Below are 21,205 nucleotides of genomic sequence, written 5' to 3' on the forward strand. Positions count from 1 at the left end.
ACAGCATTGAACTGCCCCAGCCCATTTCAGTGCCAGCGTCTCTACTGTCAATTCCACCGTCAAACCAACCCTGGCGACTCAAGATCCGCAGCTCCTTGGCTTCATTGAACCGATCGCATCAGCCGGCGCACCAGCCTCCTCAAACTGTCCGTCCATCAACTCTGTTGACCCTCAGGTCTCCCCTGTCCCCAAGCACCGCCTTTGAACGGTAACATGCTAGCTTGACACTGCTCCTTGCCTAGGACACCTGACCGCTGCACTAAAACAGCCTCCACCTGCACGATCAGACTTTTTCCTAGTAGCCGAACTGCCAAGAAGGTGCTAGTGGCCAATAAGTCACCCCCATGGTCCATTATGGGCCTTAGAGACTGCTTAGATCGCCTGTGAACCTTTTACCAAAACATAATTGTTTTACAAAGAACTTTGTGATTGTTCAGATTTCTTTTTCACCCCTGTATTCTGACCCAGATGTAAGCGATATTCAATCAACACTACAGCTAAGTCAATGCCTAGTCTGGGATGCTGCGGAAAACCCTTATTGATGTATTTTTATATCCAGTTCCGTACTCTGGATGACAACCCTTGTACCCTTGTATAACACCCCCCTCTTAGAATGCCCCTGACCCCACTGAGCCAAGAAGTAGGTTTGTTTTGCAAATTAAAATGTTTATTTGAAAAATTAAACTAATATATATATATATATATATATATATCACACTTTTATAATAAATTAATATCTGATAGTACACTTTGACATATGATGTTGATCAACAATGGGTAATCTGGCGCTAGCACACTTCTTTACAATCAATGAGGAGTTGGTATAGGATGGATAAAGTAGCAAAAATACTTCTATGGTTTCAAGGGAAAAGCAATGAGGAATAAAATGCAGTACAGAAATACTTGATATGATTTTAGCAAAAGATAAGATAATCACTTTCTCTGGCAATTCACCCCCCTCCCCTATGCAATGTAAGAAATGGAAGGAGATGGAAAGAGGAGCACACAGTTCCCAGGAATGCAATCAAATACAATACGAAATTCAGTTCCCCCCCCCAGCAAGCTTAGACGAAACGGGTAGGAGTTTGAAACACAGGCCCAAAATGCTTTTAAATGTGATGGCAATGGATGGGAAAGTGTGCCAACTGATTTTAATTCCCTCTAGAGATTCAGGGTGAGTGGGAGATGCGTGTTGGTATTAGTTCAGGCTCACTTTAGCAATGCTCTGAGTTATTACCCAGTTGCAAATGGATTTTAACAAAAGAAAGAATGGAGCTGCTATTTTGACCAGTGGAGAAATTGAGCCAAAATCGCAAATTGCGGTAAATTTCGCGAGTGCGTGAATCGCGATTGCGGTAAAAGTATAAGGAGTAGGTTCTAGGCTTGTTGGAAAGCTTAGCTTCCAAGCTTTCAGAGGAAAGTTAAATCTCGTTCCTAGGACAAACGGTTCCAGAGATAGGGACGATTAAATACAGGTAGTTTTTCGGATTTAAAGTAAACTCAAAATTACAGGTGACAGCTTGCAGCTGCAGAATTGACAGGTGACAGTTGTGCAGCTTTAAAAATGACAGATGGCATGATTTCTAGGAGGCAGTTCTACTTAGGTTAAAATAGTTTGGATTAGATTATTTTAACTAAGAGATTGGTTCTGCACAGTTCTGCTAGGTACTCCCAATATAAATTTGAACTAGGCCTCGTCACGGATCTGGTCAACACGTCCGGCTGCGGTTCTGTCTGCTCGGCGGGTCAATCGGGCACCGGTTCTGCTCACAGCGATCTGGGTCAGCTCTGCTCTGCTGGTCTAGCCTCTCTGGATTATGGATGTAACACTGCTTTCTGGGTACTGCTACAGGTTCTTGCAAAAATTCTCGGCAAAACTTCAAACAGCTCGTCCGGCTGTTGAATAGTTTGGTTAGTTTTGAGGCCTGCTGAAGAGGATTCAGCTGGTGGATTCAGGCCTCTCTGCTACAAATTCTGGAGTTAATTTCTGCTACAGGTTCTGGAGATTGATGGATTTGAAGTCTGGATCTGTGGATGTGAAGTCGTTGGTCAGCATGCTCGGCAGCAAATGGAATTGAATGTCTCTACCTGTCCCAGCAGTCTCTTTTTTATGTGTTTTGGAAAGTGGGTGTGTGCGTTGGTCATAACTAAACCTGCCCCTCTCACTTATCATTGGCCAATTCCTCCTCTCTCCCTTGATTGGGGGAAGGAAATGGATTGTCATCATGATGAGGTCTGTTTATGGTCAGAGGAACCTCCCTTTGTCAGATTGCACACAAATCTATTTCTGACCCAAATACATATTTATCTATGTACCATTTTTCTAATATTATAGGTCCAATTAACATATTTTCTGTAGCACTAAACCATCCGATCCCTGTCTTTGTACGATGTCGTGTCCACTGATGACAGAATTCTCCCCTTTTCATCCAGATAACGACCTCTAAACCTTTCCAGATTTTACACAAATTTGCACCAGGGATATGGGTTACAGATGATAAAGTGTCAGATTTTTAACATGCATACATTTGGAGTGAGACCCTATTTTCTGCTAGCAACCCCCCAGAATACACCACAGGGTCCTAACGCTTCTTAAAATGTGCACTGAAAAATCACAAGAATAATGGTATTACTTATATAATTCTGACAAGTCCGTACTATGAATTATCCATCTTTTTAAAATTATGCTCTGGTCAAAAAGGGGTGTGGCTTCCCACATCACATGGTGGAATAACTGGTTTATCCACTTCCCCCAAGCCAGCTTGTTCAGAGGCACAGCTGCCCCCCAGTTTCTCCCAAGAGGAAGCTATTTTATGACGCCCCCAATATAACATTTGCCTGATTCCAGGACAGGCCTTTGTTCAACTTCCTGTAGTCCCCAGCTGCCACTCCCCTTTCCATCAACAGGGCCATGTGACCTCAGGATGCAGCCAGGTCTGGCAGCCAGGCCTGGGAACACAGCTGTTGATCCAGTTTCAACTCCTGTCGGGGGTAGTTGTCAGGCAGAATCCAGTTTCATTAAGCCAGGTTTCAGCTAAATGTCACTTTTTGTTCCCAGTTTTCTACATTCAAATCAAACTAATTTTTACCTATACATTAAATAATTACTTCCTTCAAGTCATTTCAGAATATAGTTTTACATTGTATCCACCTCTTAGCAAGTCTTTCCTTGGTCTGGTTTTGTTTCATTTGTTCAGTTTTACACAAAAGTCTGGTGGTTTTAAAAAACCGGCTTTCTGATAGTGGTGAGTACTGGTAATGCAACCATTTTTGGGATTAAGAAAATGAATTCCCCACAGTTCTGAGTTGCTTTTTGGCAATCAGCATCAGGCTACTGTGTGTGTAGCCCAATGGTGGTTTTAGGCAGTGCCCTCCTGTGCTCACAACATAGGCAAAAATGGGTGGGGTGGCAGCCTATTCTTCATGTTTTCCCTGTGCACTCTCTGGGGAGTTCTGGCCATCATGTTTCCATGCCAGTACTGCAGTTTTATGGTAGGGCTTGGATGCATGGGTAAAAACATCCCACACAGAGTGCTGCATTCTCTTTTCTGAATCTTCTCTGTTCTTTGCACAGGGGTGAGTTTTTGTAAAGTGTTTGTCTACGCAGATAAAATATTTTTGTACAGAACCTTGATTGGACATTCCCTTTATGTTGATCTTGGATACTTTACAGTTTGGATCACGACTGAATCACATGAATACCCCTCTTAATAATATAGCCATCCCTCGGCCCACGTTAACACAAAAGGTCAAGGAGTTATATCTCCTGACTGTGCCCATTTTACCTTTATGATTGGGACCATTGTTGGGTTTGTAGTAGTGGGGGCCAAGTAGGTGGTTTAGTCACTACTCGTCCCTATACTCCTGGAGAGCAGAAGTCATACAGAGGGTATGGCAATTAAATTAAAGGTATCCTTCTAAAGTAGCAGAGTAAGTGGGCATTCCAAAGTATCCCATCTTCTGATAACTAAAAGGGATATAATAATTAGAATGAGGAAATTAAGATGCAGATGGAGGATGCCCCGAGTGCGAACCAGTATTAATCCTAATAAGGAAGCAAACGTGTGTAATGGATTCCTAGGATATACACCCATAGTAATTTTGGATCCCGCTTTTCTAACACATGCACTGTTTTCTTTTTTTTTTTTTAAACTGTTGGTGTGTTTAGTATCTGTCCTGTCCGTGCTAATGAGAGGCTTCATTGAATTGGGCCCAATTACATGCAAGACGAGCAAGTATTCTGATATTGACTTTTTTAAATTATCAAGCATCTCTTTCTGATTTCCTCATTCTTATTTTTTATATCATATTCTCACTTTAGTCCACAAAATGTATGATGGCTGTTATTTGAAATTTGGAAGACCCAAGAACAACTTTACTTGGTCTTTTCCCATACAACATCTGTATGATGTGTTGTAATGCATTTTCAATAAGTTGCTTTTCTTAACATTTTTATGAGCTGGGATAGAATTTTTACATGATTTTACAAATAATTCTCCCTCGGCCCTCAGTCCACACATTGGGGCTCAACATGAGCCTACTAATGTTGCATAATATTGTTACTTCCTCTATTTTTTTTATTTTTTTTTGTTCTTTATTTATTTTTTTGAGGGGTGAGGGAAGGGCGGGTCTTCCTTTAGATCTCCTAGGAACCACCCCTCCTTCCCCCCCCCCAAAAAGGTCTTGCATCAACAAGGGGATTCAACGGAGAAAGCTAGATTTGTCATGTAAAATAAATGTTTTTAAGATATATTTATCTGTAAATTGAAATTATTCAGTGTGTTTATGTGAGAATTAAAAATGATTGTATTATGGAAAGATGTAAAGGTTTGATAACTAGGTGTTTTTTTTCTGATTTTTGGAAAACCATTTTTTTTCAAATGGAGAAATGTGTAAGACTATAAAGCAGTTATTTGCATAACTGCGTTAGATAAACTTTGGAGGAAACTAAGGCCTCATTTGTTAGTGTTGCCCAGCTTACCATAATTCCCTGTTCTTTATCAGCGTCCCCATTTTTATTTTCAATATTTCACATGTGAGTAGCCTTTTTGTCCTGTCTTGTTTCTATTCTTGTCCAGCCTTGCTTTTGTAATGACGAATCTTAAAGTATGAGTAAAATGTTACAAAGAAATTAAACTGGGTAAGATAGTAAGAACACACGTGGCACTGTTAAAAACATGCTTTCTATTGGCACACATTCAGTGAGTAAGAGTTGGATAAATGGTTGAAGGGTCTAGGTGACATGCTATGCATGGAATTTTACCCTAAAACAAATGCATGTGAACACAAATTTCCTTCCAGGTGTCTTAAAGTTTGAAGTAGAAGATCATAACCTACAAGTCATTCTCGCCCTCAGAAACCCGCATCTACACCATAGTCTCGAAGTAGATGGGGGGGGGGGGGGGAGAGAAGTCTCAACTCTTACAGCCTCCTGGCTACTCTAGTTTAACAAAATGTTTCAAGGATTAACCCAAAGGAACATTTCATAAGCCCGGTCTTCAAAGGTTATTTCTATTCTAAAACAACAAATTGGACCCATTTCCTTTTTGGGAAGTCAATTACTCAGTGTCCTCTGTCAGGTCCCTCTGCTTTAACCCGGCTTCTTAAAGCCTCTTGCAGCCAAAATGTGTCCTATCTGGACTTCGTCCAGCCCCTTTCTTCAAAGTCTCAAAAGAACATCAATCATCTCTGTTCAGACAACCGGTTCTGTCTGGACCTTGATGTTCCAAGGATTCTCAACCTGCTCTCGGTATTGACAGCACACAGGAATGGGTATTTGTATTTTATTTTATATTGCGTTTTGCACCAAATCACTGTACATAAGAACAGAAAACGGTACAGATAATGAAATCAATATTTAAAACGGAGTATTTCAGCAATTGCAGAAAACCCTCATTAACCAGACCAAGAAGGTAGGATCCTAGAGAGATCCGGAAAGATGAATAGATAGTAATTGAACGAAGAGAGAAGTGTATTCCAGTTTAAGGGTGCTTAAAGAGAAAAAAGACCAAAAAACGAGATTGAGCACAGAGTGGGGCGTGGGACTATAAGAAGATGGTGAGAAGCAGAACGAACTGAGCGAGAGAAGATGGAATGAAACAAGCAAAGAAAGATTTTGGGGGGGGAACCAAGACCATAAAGGGCTTTAAAAAGTAAACCTAAAAAATATAATTTTAAACAGTAATGAAGAGCCCTCCAAGTTGAGCCAAAGAAGAATGAAATAGTCCCAAGAAGCCAACAAAGAACACTAATGGAAGCATTAAATACAGATTTCATCAGAGCTAAACGAGATATGGTAAGTCCATGGAGAGAAGCAGTAGAAATGGTAAAAAGGCATTACTCCCACCCCCCTCGTTGCTGTCCTTTTCAAAATTCTGCATCAGGGCTGGGGAGGGAGCAGCACCCGCCCCCCCCATGCAAGGATGGTGAGTTCATACAACTCGCCACAGCAAAGTGGCTGGATGCACTTGATATGGTGTTGGCATATTTCTGCTTCACAACTGATGGTGTATGAGGTTGAGCACAGAAAAGCAGCTTTTGATTTTTGTGTTCCTTTGCCAATAACGCTGCACATGCATAAATATATGGGGAAAGCAATACTGCAACTTCCAAAATGCAAACTTTGCTGAAGAACCATAGCAGATTATGCATTAATCATGCTGTGGACCCATTTGGCAATACTGCACGTTATCTTTGGAATTGAATCCCCAGACAGTATTGACTTATTGGGCTTTAACTTTCTTGCTCAGCAGTTCACTAGCATACTGATTATTATGATATGTGATGAGTCATGTATTACACACCTGTACACCAGTGTTTCTAGGGAGCGAAGAGTGGGGGAGGACAAGACAAACTATCTTGCCAGGCCATTTGTGCAAGTGGACAACACAAAGTGGGATGGGGGAGGTGGTAGGGGGGGAGGAGCGAGAAAGGGGTTGGGGGGGACTGCCAGGGAGAGGGAAGTGCCATCAGGGCAGCCTTGCTCTGATTAAGTGCAGCCAGGGCAGCACAGCTCATTTACTGTTTCCTGGGGAGGTCGCTCCTCTTCTTCCCAGCCTCTGGTTTATGGAGTACCCCAAGGCTCGGTACTTGGCCCTTTCCTTTTCTCACTCTATACCTCCCTCCTAGTACCAGTTATCTCCTCCTTTGGCATTTCTCGCCACTTCTACGCCGATGATGCTCAACTCTTCTCTCCTTCTCTACTGACCTCCATCTTAAACTCTCCTCCTGTCTCACTGCTATAAAAAATTGGATGCCTTCTCGCCTCCTTTCCCTTAACACTGATAAAACAGAAGTTAATTTCTTCCCCTCCAACTTTCTTCCCCCTCCCTCTCCTCCTCCTTTCATTCATTTTCCCCCTTCTAATCTCCCCATCTCTGACCACGCTCGCAACCTAGGCATCCACTTTGACTCCTCACCTTTTCCCATCACATCTCTCTCACGTCTCGTGCCTGTCGCTTCCACCTCTACAATATTCGCAAATTCTGCCTCTCACTCGCTTCCCATGCTACTAACCTCTTGATCTACTCCCTTGCCTCTTCTACTGCTCTTCCTTACTCTTTGGACTTCCTACTACTCAACTTGCCCCCTTTTAAATCTATCTACCACTCTGCCGTCCGCACCCTCTGTCTCCTCTCCCCCCGGTGACTCCATCTCTGCTTCCCTTTACTCCCTAGGCTGGCTTCCCTTTCACTCCCATCTCAAATTTCAATTTCTCTGCCTAGTCTTTAAATCTCTCCATGGTCTTGCTCCCCCTTTTCTCACCTACACTCGCTCCCGCTCCCTTCGCTCAGCTGACCACTTCCTTCTCACTGTTCCTCCTTACCCTTGCACCTCATCCCGTTTCCGCTCCTTCCATCTCCTAGCCCCCCTAAACTGGAACTTACCTCTCTCGCTCTGCTATATTTCCACCTTTTCCTCATTCCGAAATTCCCTCAAATATCTCCTCCTCCATTTCCCCACCTTGAATCCCCTCCCCTTCCTAGTCCCCTCCCTCCTTGCCTTATCTCCTTGTTCTTCTCCCCCCTCCCTCAACCACCTCCTAATCTCTCCCCTTCCTTTCCCTTCCCCTTCTTCCCCTCCCCCCTCTCCCTCTCATTTCTACTGCACTCCTTCTCTCCTCCAGCTAATCGCTCTACTTATTGTTTTGTTGGCCTGATTCTCAATTTGTTAATTACTTCTATTGTTAATGTTATGTTATTTCTCATGTATCCTGTGTAAAGCGCTATATAAACAAAAATAAATACAAATACACAGTTCTGGCTAAGTGCAAGGAGGTGGGGGACTATAGAGGTTACAGTTGAAGTCCCTAAGTGTGCGATATGCCTGGAGGCAGTGCAGGGGAGACTGGTCATGGGGGAGCCTGGTAGCCAGTGAGATGAGGGTACCAAGCAAACGGTTAGGTCAGCAGGGGAGAGAGTGAGAGAAAGCAGAGGAGAAAAGGGACCGTCTTTAGCTGCTTCAGGTGTTCTGGATTAAGTTTGTGAAGGGCAGGGCATCCATTCCAGAGGGAAATAACTGCAGAGGAGAGATCTCCCCCCCCCCACTCTCTGCCTGGAGAAGCATCTGACCCTCGGTAGTTGGTGGCTGTGTGAAGGGCTCGAGAAGGAAGGGATTTTGGAAGCAAGTTTCATGTTGTGCTAGCCCAGGGACGGACGGAGTAAGGGAGAGGGGCAGATCGATCTTTATATCAGATCGGTGGAAGGCTTTTTAAGGACTGTGGGTGCACACGGCAGCGCTTGAGGAGAGCGGGGAAATGTCCAGTGGCGAAAGACTGATTGCAGAAATCAGCCAAGGCTGGAGTGAGGGTGTCAATGTGGTCCTTGATGGTGTTGTCAGGGAGAAGGAGGAGAGAGAGAGCGGGGGGTGACCAAAGGGTGGGATAGATGAAGAGGCGAGCGAGGACCGGATGGCCTGAGTTTTAGTGTTGAAGTGAAAAGCCAGAGCCCTAAAGAGGGATGGAACAGGAGAGGTGGAGAATGCCGAAGGATTGGCCAGCTTCATGCAGAGAGTTCAGCCACTTTAGAGGCCGCAGAGACGCGGGCTTGGATGTGAACCCTCTCTCTTGGACAGGACAGAGTCTGTATTGTCTTTGGAACAGGCCGGTTTGTCGGAGGATGCGCCCGAAGTCCTCCTCTTCCTCTCAGCCACCCTGCACTTGCGTTTCAGGGCGGAGAGGTCTGAGTCATACCAAGAGTTGCACTTGGAGGTAGGCTTTAGATGGAATCTCATGTTAGAGAGGGCTGTGTCAGAGTGGGAGTCAGCCGCAAGAGTAGGAGGAGCAGAGAAGGTAGAGGTAAAGGCCTCCACTGACGCACACTTTATGGGCGCAGTGGCCGAGAAGGTAGGTGGCAGTGTTCGGATGGGCTTTGCCTGAGGAACAGTTTTTCAGGTGAGAGGAATGCAAAAAGTGGTCAGTTAGAGGGAGAGAGGAGGAGAAATCAGCCCGTTCTGAGAGGAAGAGTGTGACCTGGCCAGGTGGCCTGTAGGTGGTAGCCACAGTAAGAGAGGCCAGGAGAGAGGAGAGCCTGCAGACAAGGCATTCAAAGGAGTAGGCCTGTGTAGGAATGACCAAAGCACGGACCCACTTCGGGATTATCATAGCTACTCGTCCTCGGTCGGTTGGTTCTAGGCTAGGAGAGCCGTCGGGGAGGATAGTGTCAACTTGTGACAGAGCTGGCTGGCACCATGTCTCGGTGAGACGCCTAGCTCAAGTTCTTGAGGAGGTGGCAGATGTCAGAGGAGTGCTTGACAGAGGAGCGAGAGTTAAGAGTAGCAATGTGGAGCATGTTGACACATTTGAAAGAATTCTGGAATCGGGTATAGGCTTGAGGTACACCCAGAGGAAGTGGTAGAGTGGCCCGAGAGTGGGCATAGGTGGTGGCAGAAGAGCCAGAGAGGTGCTAGTAGGAGTAGCGGCAGAAGGAACAAAGTGGATAAGATGCAGGAGACGCATATCGAAAGAGATTGGGCTGAGGGCCCTGGATCAAGATGTTGCCATTCAGATAGACATTAATGATGGTCTTGGAGGAGTGGAAGGAGACCAAGAGGACCTCCTACCGAGTGCCATCATTACTGGGAGAGGAGTAGAAACTAGAGCGAACAGAGACCATATAAGGGGTCCATATGTCTGGAGAGGGAACGACAACAAGGATGTTGGTGTGGTCTGTCTGGAGGAAGCACTGATATAGATATCAGCGATGGGGAGTCCTGGGTTGGAGACCAGAATATCCCCCTTGAACTTGTTGCTGCCCGACTTAGTGCGATGGATAGGGTAGGAGATAGAGTAGCAGTTAGAGAAGATGGGGAGACTGGGAGCACCATACATGGCGCGAGAAAAAGTGGGCGAAAGAGGAGGGATTCACAGCGCAGCAGTCACACAGTAGGGAACACATAGGGAACAGACGGATACACGTAACGGTACACGGAACCCCCAGCGGGGTAGGGAACTAGAGTATGAGAGAGCCTAATGAGACAGTTAGCAGTACCACAGGGCAAAACCAGATTTGCCTTTCCTAAAAAAGTGTGGAAAAAGGCTTAACTATAGACACAGCCGCAATGTACAAAGAAAAGGGGAATTTCTTAGAGATGCCCAGGCAATACAGTCCAATATACGATATGAACAGGGTAATTAGAGGGCTGGGTCAATTAAATGGGGTGCAGTGATTGCTGCTTCCCCCTCACCGCACCTACCTGGTCAGTCGCAGCAGGTTGGCGGTTGCAGGCTTCTTGCTTCCCTGGCGGACACCGGCAGACACCAACTGGAGCTGCTTCAGGGTAGTGGCCATTTGCCACAGGGTCCTTTGCCCGGGGGGCGGGGGTTTGTCAAGGCAGCGCCTGCCTAGGAAGGTTGTCGAAAGAAGGCTCAGTTAACCAATAGGAGTGCGCAGGGAGGGAGGGAGGGTGGAGGAACAAGGAAGCGGGGGAGAGGAAAGCGGGTGCCAGCCGCTGCAGCTGTCATGCACAGAATTCAATTGTAAAGGCCCCCTAGGGCCAGCGAAATGAGGAGCAACTCGCCCCAGCTTGTGGGCTTCCAAGAATGGAGCAACAGAGCCCGGGAGGGAGTAGACCTTCGCTAAAATGGGCATGTTAACCAATAGGAGCGCAGCGGGCGGGAGGGAGGAGGGTGAATGAACAAGGAAGCAGGAAAGAGGGATAGGGAAGCATCAGAAGAAATATTTATTCCTGACAATTACGTGGGCTCATGCCTTTGGACCAGATGGACATGGATCTAATGAATTGATGTATGCTCTGTATGTATGTGGTTGAATCCTGGAAAACCTGCCTCAACGTTTCATCATACAAAGGATGATCAAATGGCTGCTAGTTAGATGGGCAATTATGCCGTTTTTTAAAATGAGTGATGATGGGCTCTATACTATTCTTTTAATTGAATTGGGACTCTAAGGAATTTCAAAGGAAGGACATGGAAGAAGTTGGAGTAGCAGAATGCTGTAGAGCAGTAATAAGCGACCGAGAAAGAGCTGAAAGGAGAGATTGACAGAGACCTGCTTCTTGTGGTGGTTCTACTAAAATATTAAGGGGGCAGCAGCCTTGCGGCCAGAAGAAAATTGGCAACTCCTGCACAAATCTTGTGACCGCTCTGGTCAGGACACTGGGCTGAGATCAAGTCTCTGTAGTACACCTGGCAACATCTACGCCACAAATGTGGCCTTGGTCTTTTGTGGTTCTTGCTTGTAAATGCTCACCCCCCTCCCCAGCCCCCATAAATTACCAGTGCTCTATTAGTCGTGTAATGCTGGGTCCAACACCCACAAGGTTGACTCAGCATGCCGTTTACAAAGGGTGGGCCCCAGAAGGCCGGATTGGAGGAGGCAAACTAAACTAGCCAAGTGAAGATTGTCATGATTGTTTAATGACACTGGGGTGACTGTTTTCTCAGCATTTCCTCCTACTCCCTGAAGGTATACTGTATCAGCGAGTGACCTTTGGGCTGGTAAATATCCCCCACCATCGAAGACTTGCTTAGTACAGATGAGGACAACCAGTTACAGTATCAAGGTGGAATATTCTGGACTCCATATTGAGCAGCCGAGTTCGGAAACCTAAATATTGCTCAGGACTGTTGCCGCATTTTGACAGTGGCAAGAGCTCCATCTACAAACACATCATATAGCTGTAAGTGGAAAAGGTTTTGCACTTGCTGTGCGCAGCAACATAACCTACAGCCATTAAGTGTGACCGCTCAGCAACTGCTTCCTTACCTTTTTGTTGTTGGCGAAAGAGGGTCTTGCAGTATCTTTCTATCAAGGTTCACCTATCCGCAATATCAGGATTCACACAAAAAAGAACTTCGACCATGCTTTACAGCCACAGATTAATAAAGCATTTCCTGAAGGGCCTTTTCAGAACCTTTCCTCCAAGGAAAAGGTTTTTGCATGTTTGGAGTCTGAACCTTGTTTTAACAGCCCTCCTGAAACCCCCTTTCGAGCATAGGTCAACAGCTGACATCACATTTCTCACCTGGAAAGTAATCTTTCTGGTGGCTATTACGTCCTCAAGACGAGTATCGGAACTGCAGGCTTTGGTCATTGATCCACCGTATCTGCGCTTCATGAGGGGACAAGGTGCTTCGCTCTACAAATCCACATTTCATTCCAAAGATTCCATCGGATTTTCATTAAAACACTACAATCACTCTACCGACCTTTTTTTCCTAATGCTTATACTTCGGCTGAAAAGGCTCTACATTCTCTGGATGTTAACAGAGCTTTAAAGTATTATTTGGACCACACAAGATCGTTCAGATCCTCCAATCAGCTCTTTGTGGCTTTCGGCCCTTCCAATAAAAGTATGCCAATTTCAAAGTGGGGCAACTCACTCTGGGTGGCGGCTACTATAACTTTCTGCCACGCAAAAGCCAACAGACCACTACAATTGGCTCCCAGAGCTCATTTCACAAGGTCCACGGCGGCCTCAGCAGCTCTATGGGTGGGCATACCAATCGGACATTTGCCAGGCAGCAACGTGGGCAGTGCCCCACATGTTCACCAGGCACTACTGTCTGCATCAACAACATGTCGAAGATGTACAAATGGGACGGGCAGTCCTCCCAACGCTTGTTCCAGTAAGGTAAGCCCCTGCAGCTTGCATCATTTTTTCTACTCCTATTTTACCTTTAAGGTGTATATGCTTTTTCTTACTGTCATATTACTGAAGGCTTGAATCCTGTTTGCCTGATATGCACCTACAAGCATTTCTACTGCTACAAAGTCTATTCACAGTATGTGACTTCATGACCGATCCAATGCTGTAGAAGGGAGTAGTTTCTTACCTGTAATTCCATTGGTATCTTTCATGGATTCACATGCGCCCTCCAGCCTTCCACCTCAGGCAAACGTCCTTCTTAGGACTTCCTCCTTTTGGAGAGGTTTAAATGTGATGGGAAGCTGCTGAGCTATACACTCGAAGTCACATTGGTGCTGCCCAAAGCACCCATAACAACGTTGATGGTATACTAAAGTTTTTCCATTGGAAAACTACTATGTTGCAGTTACGGGGGGGGGGGGGTGCGGGGGTTCCCAGGCTGACAACGGGGACTAGTCGTCATTGCATGTGAATGCATAAAAGATACCAACGCTGGAGAAATGGAGTTGCAGGTAAGAAACAACTCCTATGTCAGCCTGAAAATCCCCATTACAACAGAATGTTCCTCGCTCCTGTATGGGTCCCGGATAAAGTTCATAGTTTGCTTGTTTTGGTTTTTCTCTGGTTACTGAGAAGTCAGCAATGCAAGGCGGGCAACTTTTGTATGTTTGTTCAAAACTTGCCATTTTTTTAAATTATAAGTTATTAAACGCCTCACTATCCCTACTCTGACAAGTATTTCTCTGCCTGACAAAACTAAGGGGAAACACTTAACACAGGATGTCTGGCCCTCACACTTAAACTTCAAATACAAAGAAAACGTTTGGCATTTATATATACATACTGTTCCTTGATGACCTGGGTGAACTCCCTTCCCCATGATTCAAGGCAAATTCAGCTCCAATGTTCAACAAAATGAAACCAGGCAATCCATGTAGATGGCAGTCTCCATTCAGTTCCTGATGATTCCATGTCAAAATAAAGTTTTGTTAACTAAAGTTCCAACAAAAACAAAGCTGCTCCTCCTGCTAAGACGTTCCACTTCACTATAATGGCATCATTGTTATTCCTAGCCACAATGCTTGTCCACATCTCCCAGTTGTCCAAGAAGAATAAAGGAAATGCAGATTCTGCAAATGTTAGTGAAATGCAGTTCTTGGTTAAGTTATGTCGCTCGTTACAAGATTAGGATTTAGAATAGACCTTTGTCAAGATGACTTCAGTGCTGTTGTTTCTACTTCAACAACTTATGAGGACATTCTCCTTTGTGTCATAGTATTCCACTTCACCATTGCTACTGAAGTCTTGCATCTACTGGACAACCAGATGTACCACCACAACTTCAGTAAGGCACTCTTACTCTGAATATCCTGCTTCCCAAGGGGTACCCTCTTTGCCTCTTGTCTACCTCCAACTATCTAAAGCAACCTAAGTTTGCCTTTGCGATCCACTTTGCTCTTTCTCTGAGTCTTTTGCAATATAACCAGCAGGTTTCCCTTCATCTCTCGGCCAATGGTTAGCCAAAATAATTACCCAGAAACCTTGGTGCCATTGTCTTGGTTTCAGGTATTGCTTACACACGTTTCGTAGGCATGGTTGAACTTCTATTAGGCTCACAGTATTGGTTAGGTAGTTTTGTGGATTTGAGAGAGGTTGCTTTCGTTCTTATTAGGGGACTACTCTTGGCTTGGGCAATGCTTGCTCTCTGCAACTGCAAAAACAATGTCATAATACCTGACAATTCTTTATAAGCAATTGTTGTTTGTGTGAATACAGATTAAAAGTTCCTTCTTTGGAAAAACAAAATTAGGCACGCGTGACCACTTCTGTTTTACAAGGTTTAAATGGTCAAGAATGGCTTTCTGAATCATTTGCTCTTCACGCGAGTTAAAGCAAATACCCGATCCTACACCTGTGCTACATTTCTCAACTGTCCCATTGTTAAGTATTCAACAAACAACTTCAGCTCGCTTTTGCTTATATGCGAGTGAACTTTAAGATTGATACTATTGCCGGCAGTGCTCGCACAAGGAATCAGAATGCCGGGCTTAACTCACAGGCTTCTGTGATCCTTGTCCCACCTGTTGCACAACTTCTACTGCTTTGGGTTTCACTTGGGACCCACATCCTACCTCCCTGAAGGTGTCTCCTTAGACCCACAGTGTTAAAACAGCTCTTCGCTTCTGGATCGCTTCTTGCAAGGCAACCTCTGCAATTGGGCTCACACAGGGAAAGGCTGCCTTCCTGCACGCCTTCTGCTGTGCAGCCTCTGCACCTCAGAGTTTGGGGGAACAGGACCCTCACAGAACAAGAGGGTGAAATCTGCTGCATTACAGTTCGATGTCCCTTCGGTTCTCCCACTTCTGCCTGGATTGCCAGTGCTGTGTCGCCGCCTTTTTTTTTCTTTTTTTTGCCTCTGCTACTACTGCACAAACACCAGCTACAGTTCCAGCTCCCTCTTCCAATTGCCTGCACCCGAGGGGGGGCCTTTTTTATGCCTCTGGTTCCTTCATGTGTGATCTATTAGTATGAATTGCCCGGCTACTACAAAGCATGCCTCTTCAGCTCTCTTCCTCGTCCCAGTACTCGTTAGAGTATTGGACTAGTAGTCCCCAACAGCAAAGTTTCTGCTTAGTTTTGAGGGTAGATTTGATTTCCTTTACTCGTTTAAGGATGAACCAATAGAATTCATTGTTACAGAGGAAGACCACTTACTTAAGGCAATATTTCTGATTTCCTTTTCATTATACCTTTGGAGTAGGGAGGATTTTTAGCCTGAATTACTTTACTTGTTCTTTCTGTTATTAATGTCTGTTCAGGTTTAGAGGCATTTGCGTTCAGAGCCACAGATCTTATGTGGTTCAGATACATCATAATGACAATGGGCCATTACCTGTTCTGGCAACTAAGTTTCTCCCTTTTTCAACAACAAATACTGTCTCATCCCACGGCATCTCCTCACCACCCTGTATCTAGTCTCCTCCTAGGTGATCGTCCCACAGTACACCCACCCCTCAAGCTAATGCCTTTACCTGGCCACCTGGGAGGAGACTTGTGGCAGGGGTTTACTGAGGGATCCGTAGGATTCATCACCTTACCTATGGTCCAGCTCTTGTCACCGAACTGCTTTGCCCTCACACACTTATCTTCTCTAAGTTTGATTACTGCAATGCCCTTCACAACGGAACCAGTCTAACGCACTTGGAGCAGCCTTGAACATACCCAAACATCTCAGCCACGTGACAAAGCGTCCACTGGCTTCCTATAAGACAGAATCCTCTACAAAACGTTATCCTTGACACAAAGTGCTTAGCCAATTCTGCCCCCAAATACCTCAACTGCAAATTCACAAAAAACCTCTGACCGACCCACCAGATCTGCCCAGGTGAACCAACTCCCCATCCCAAGATACAAACTGGAAAAATCGGGAGGAAAGAGTTTCCCTGTCCTAGCCGCAAAAATGTGGAATTGCGATAAATCTACTGTAATACACCTGGGTAGTGTGCACTCTCGCTCTGTCAATACCAGGCTGATCAGTCACATGAAGGGTTAATTGTAACTCTCAGCTGGAAGGAAATGATTGACAGATCTGTTACCCAATCACTGTCTGTCCTCCATGTGGCAACAACTGTCTTCTTTGTTTTCTTGTGGTTGCTAGGAAACAGGAGAGGAAAGCCAAAGCGACGGTTATGAGTGGGCTTACTAGAGTTGTTTTGAAGTCAGAGAAATTGACGGAAGTTCTAAAGAGTCAAGTTGCGCCGGTCTGAACTTTATTACATGTGGAGTTAGAGCGATCGTATTAATCGCTTGGTTAAAGTCGTTCATTGTTGCCAGTTACGTGTTTACAAAAGACGAGCTGCAGTATCGTTGGAGACAGAGAAGCATCTGACGCAACGTAGTTGTGAAGAGGTGTCTTCCCGTCAGCTGTGCATACGCTGATCAAGTCTTCTCAACGCGGCGAGAAAGGGCGTGTTGTCTGACAGCTGGTCGTACACTGACGAAGCCTTCGCAACGCCGGAGGATCGCTGAGCCTTTACAGCGCCACCTCAGAAGGTGAGCGAACGAGGGGAGGGCAGAGCTGAGGCGGCCTTTATGAACCGCGATCCCTCAGGAAAAGGGGGTTGGGTGGAGACCACCAGGCCCTACTGAGAACGTTGTTGGCAAGACGGGACTATACGGAGAAAATCGTATATATGCAACACGTAAAGAAAGGACAGTAAAGAAGTGAAAGAAATGTGGGAATAGAAGAGGCTTTAAACGGCCATAATCTCAACACTGAATTAGACATTAAGTAATACGAACACAAAGCAGGAAAGTGGTCTAATGCGAGGAGAAGGGAAAAGTAAGGAGAAGGAGTTACAAAGACAATAAAAGATATAAAATTATCTTCCCAGAGATAAGAGAGTAGATGAGAATCAGCTTTAAGCTTTGAATATGGGACAAGAGTATGAGTAATGGAGTGTTTCAGGAAGTGCCAGAGGAACTGAAATAACTATCTGTGAAAGTAGAACATTAGAATAAGAAGTAGTAAAGAGAGAGAGTAAAGGTACTGAGGGAGCTTAAAGAGACTGAACAGAACGTGTGTCGAGAATTTGGTCTGAAAAGTATATTCACTCCAAGAAGCCTGAAGAGAAGAATACGTATCCTTTTTCCTAAAGAGAAAAGAAACTGTTATATTTTAATAAAAGTTGCTTCTGAAACAAATTACCACTTACCTTATGTCTCAGTGTGCTCATTCATTATCCCAATAAGATCACATGTTACAGGAATGCACTGCCTTGCGAAATCAGATCTGAGTCTGCCTACATGCTCTTTGGAAAGAAACTGAGAATCTGGCTAGTCTCGCAAGAATAATTCACGTTTTAGAAGTAGATCCTGCTGATACTGTGAACTGCTCAAAACTGTAACTCTGAGCATGTCCAACATTAACTTACTAAGATTCTGGCCATGCATCTGGCCACCCACTGTACCTATACCCTCAACTGTTAGGTAACCAATGATTCATGGCAACCATACTGCAAAATGCTCGAACTCGTAACACTGATTCGATTTAATCTAACCTGTAACACTTTGCATGTTCCTCTCGCAACCTGCTAAACTGGAGGGCATGCCAATTGTAATGTATCCTAACTTTTTATTCCTAATGTAACCAATGTATGTAACATGTATACTTGCGCCCAGATACCTTTTGGGTTTGGGGCGCCATATAAATAAACAAACAAGCACCTATAATTAGCTACCAGTAAAAATGCATTCCTCCCCTTTGCGTTGGGGGCGGGAGGGATATCGTGCCAGAAAGATCTTCTTGTCCCCTGCCTTGGTAGGGCCCTGTCATGCTGAATTGATTGTCCCCCACTGCCAAGGGGCTCCCTCCTGGGCTTGTGCTCTTAATGGGCTATGGTTTCTTCTTTGCGGTCTGTTTTCTGCCATAAAGTGGTGTAGAATCCTTAATCCTTACTTGATCCTATCTTCTTGCTCTCATAAGGATCTTGTGTTTTTTGAAGCATTCTTCTGTGTGTGGTTAATAAATTAATTAGAGCTGTAAACTCGCTACTACAGTAGTAATAATGTCTTACCAGATGTGCTGTTAGTTCCTCTATTTTATTAGCGCTGTGTGTCTCCTTCACTAAAGTCCTGTTAAAAACAGGCAATGGCAAAGCCAACCGTTTTGGATTGTGTAGATGTATTGGACATTTGCCAGGACCTGTTATTGGATGCCAAGATACACTGACCATTTTCTCACCTGCTACCATCAATGGGCAGTTAATGCCACTACGGCAGTGCCTGGCAAGTGTTTCCCCATGCCTACACAACTCAAAACTGTTGGCATTGCCCTGCTTGTGTCGGTCTTGTGCTGTCCCTACTTACTGTTTCCAGTTCCGTACCCTACACCCACTGTAATGTACTGACTTCTTACTACATCGGTACCTGTTAAGAAGACGGAAAAAAAACACAGCTCCAGCCATTAACATGCTTTTAATGCAGTGACTCTCGGCCAAGTGCTTTTATTTTTAATATGTACATTTTAAAGCACATGGGTATTTGTAAGAAGCCTGCAGACTATTGCTAATACATTCCACCCATCACTAAAAAGATCAATACAGTGCTTTAGTGATGACGTGTGTACAACTGGTTTCAAAATACCGAGCAGGTTGAGAAAAGTTGGTATTTCAAAGCCAAACAATGCAGACACAAATTAGATTGGCAAAGGGGGAGGTTTACAAAAATAAACATTGGGTCGTTTTTGGTCTTCAGTTAACACAAATGGTGCCAACTCCTGGAAGACTGCTTGGTTTATCACAGACGTTCTCGGTGCAGCCTCTTCATTGAGAGAATTACTTTAGGGAGGAAGAGACGAAGGTGGAGGGTCCTGCTAATCTTGCATTTTCTGTGCTATTTTAATTTTCTAAAATGTTACTTGATTTTGGTCGAATGTTTGCCGAGTAACTAATAAGAGTCCCTACTACGTTGCAGATTGATTTGGATACTATTGATGTCAGCAACCTCAACCGTCAGTTTTTGTTTCAAAAGAAGCATGTCGGGAGATCGAAAGCAGAGGTAAAGAACATCTCAAACCTGTCTTCCCACCACCCTGCTCTCATATAATTTAAAACCAGTGATTGTAAGAACATGAGCTGTATGTCAATCATTTTATGTTTGTTTGCGCCTTGCTTAACCACGGGGAGGGTTGGTAAACGTGTGCTTTGAAGTAGATGTGCTGCTCCGTAAAGTATGGGGACCTTCTTCAGAGTGCTGATGGGAGTTGATCCAAACGTGCTTCTTTTCACTTCAGAAAACTGGTCGGAGCAGCTTTGGTTGCTCACATCTTGGTGGTTTACACAGAATATGTAGACTAGGATTGCATATAGTTACAATGCTTTAATCTGACAAACTGTTAAAACAACATTGACCCGTTTCACACTATCGCCTTTTTCACAGATTACTGTTTAAAAGCAGAACAGCCCACACAGAGGAATTGTGCTATCCTGTCATTATTTCCATAGTTTGTCCCAAATCCAACTTTTGAACTATGCATTCATGCTGACCAGATCTTTTGAGGGTGGCTGTTGATTTGTCTTGTGTGGAGCTTTTTTTTTCTTGTGTATGTCTTTATTAAGTACATTTCTGTTAGGCGTGGCAGAACACGCATCATAAATCTATGCCCATACATAACAAGGGATTTGCTTGTATGCAAACTTGCATGCTTATTCCAGACAATTTGCTCGCAACACCATAACATTAGTCTTTGGTATACATTCTCCAATGCTCCAATCACCCGTATGTCCCTTTTTGTATGCCTTGCACAACCAAATAATGGTTTCAATCTCAATAGGGATTATCCGTGTTGCAGAGCAATTTGCTATGCAATTCTGTAGGCTTGCTAATTAAATTGACACTTGTGTAGCACAGCTAGCTATTTAAATTGCCCTGTCCAATGAAAGCACAGTTCATCCTGAATTTCTCTTGCCTTCAGGGCTCTCTGCCCTCTTTTCACTGAAATTTCAAAGGAGCTAATGAAGAAAGTAATTATTTCCTCCACTCTTGTGCCAGACGTGTGGTTGTGCTAGGCAAGAAAAATAGGGCGATGCAAGACCTGCATGCATTGACTTTGTTTAAAAACAAAAAAAAGTCTTGCAATTCCATTCCTAAAAATGTAAGTTACATAATGCATAATTACATTATTGCTACTGTAAAACACCCCATTTTCCATGTGTTTCACTAATGTTTAGTGTATCCAAAGCTCATAGTGTGAGCTATATCATTTTTTGGGGGGAGATGATTCATATTGACGAGTGAACACTTTTTTGAAAATGTGATTCTATGATATTTTGGAATATTAAAGGCTGCACGCACAAATAAATTTGTTTTTTCTTTTGTGCTGCTTTTAATATTCCCGATTAGTACCCCATGAGGGTCAGTCGGATTGTAACAATCAATCTGATTGGCCCTCGCCAAGGCTCTACCCGACCGGGAATTCCTCTCTCCATTACGTTCCTTCATGTCTCCGGCTGGGGGAGTGTGGCAGCCACTCAGCCAATGAGGCTTGGAACGGGGTAATCCCTGCTCCAAGCCACCACACGGCTGGAGGCTGCCATCT

At 44.5% G+C, this 21,205-nt stretch overlaps 1 protein-coding gene across 2 annotated transcripts in view; it reads left to right on the forward strand.

The window, feature by feature from the left end:
- The window catches only part of UBA2 (ubiquitin like modifier activating enzyme 2), a 470,118-nt gene that overhangs the window by 35,755 nt on the left and 413,158 nt on the right, over nucleotides 1-21,205 (forward strand). For both annotated transcript variants that reach the window (XM_069607094.1, XM_069607095.1), the window contains exon 2: nucleotides 19,582-19,665. In XM_069607094.1, the coding sequence (XP_069463195.1) occupies nucleotides 19,582-19,665 (84 nt within the window). The remainder of the gene's footprint in view (nucleotides 1-19,581; nucleotides 19,666-21,205) is intronic.

Source organism: Ambystoma mexicanum, chromosome 1p, assembly GCF_040938575.1.
Source record: "Ambystoma mexicanum isolate Mex_15411 chromosome 1p, UKY_AmexF1_1, whole genome shotgun sequence".
NCBI lineage: Eukaryota > Metazoa > Chordata > Amphibia > Caudata > Ambystomatidae > Ambystoma > Ambystoma mexicanum.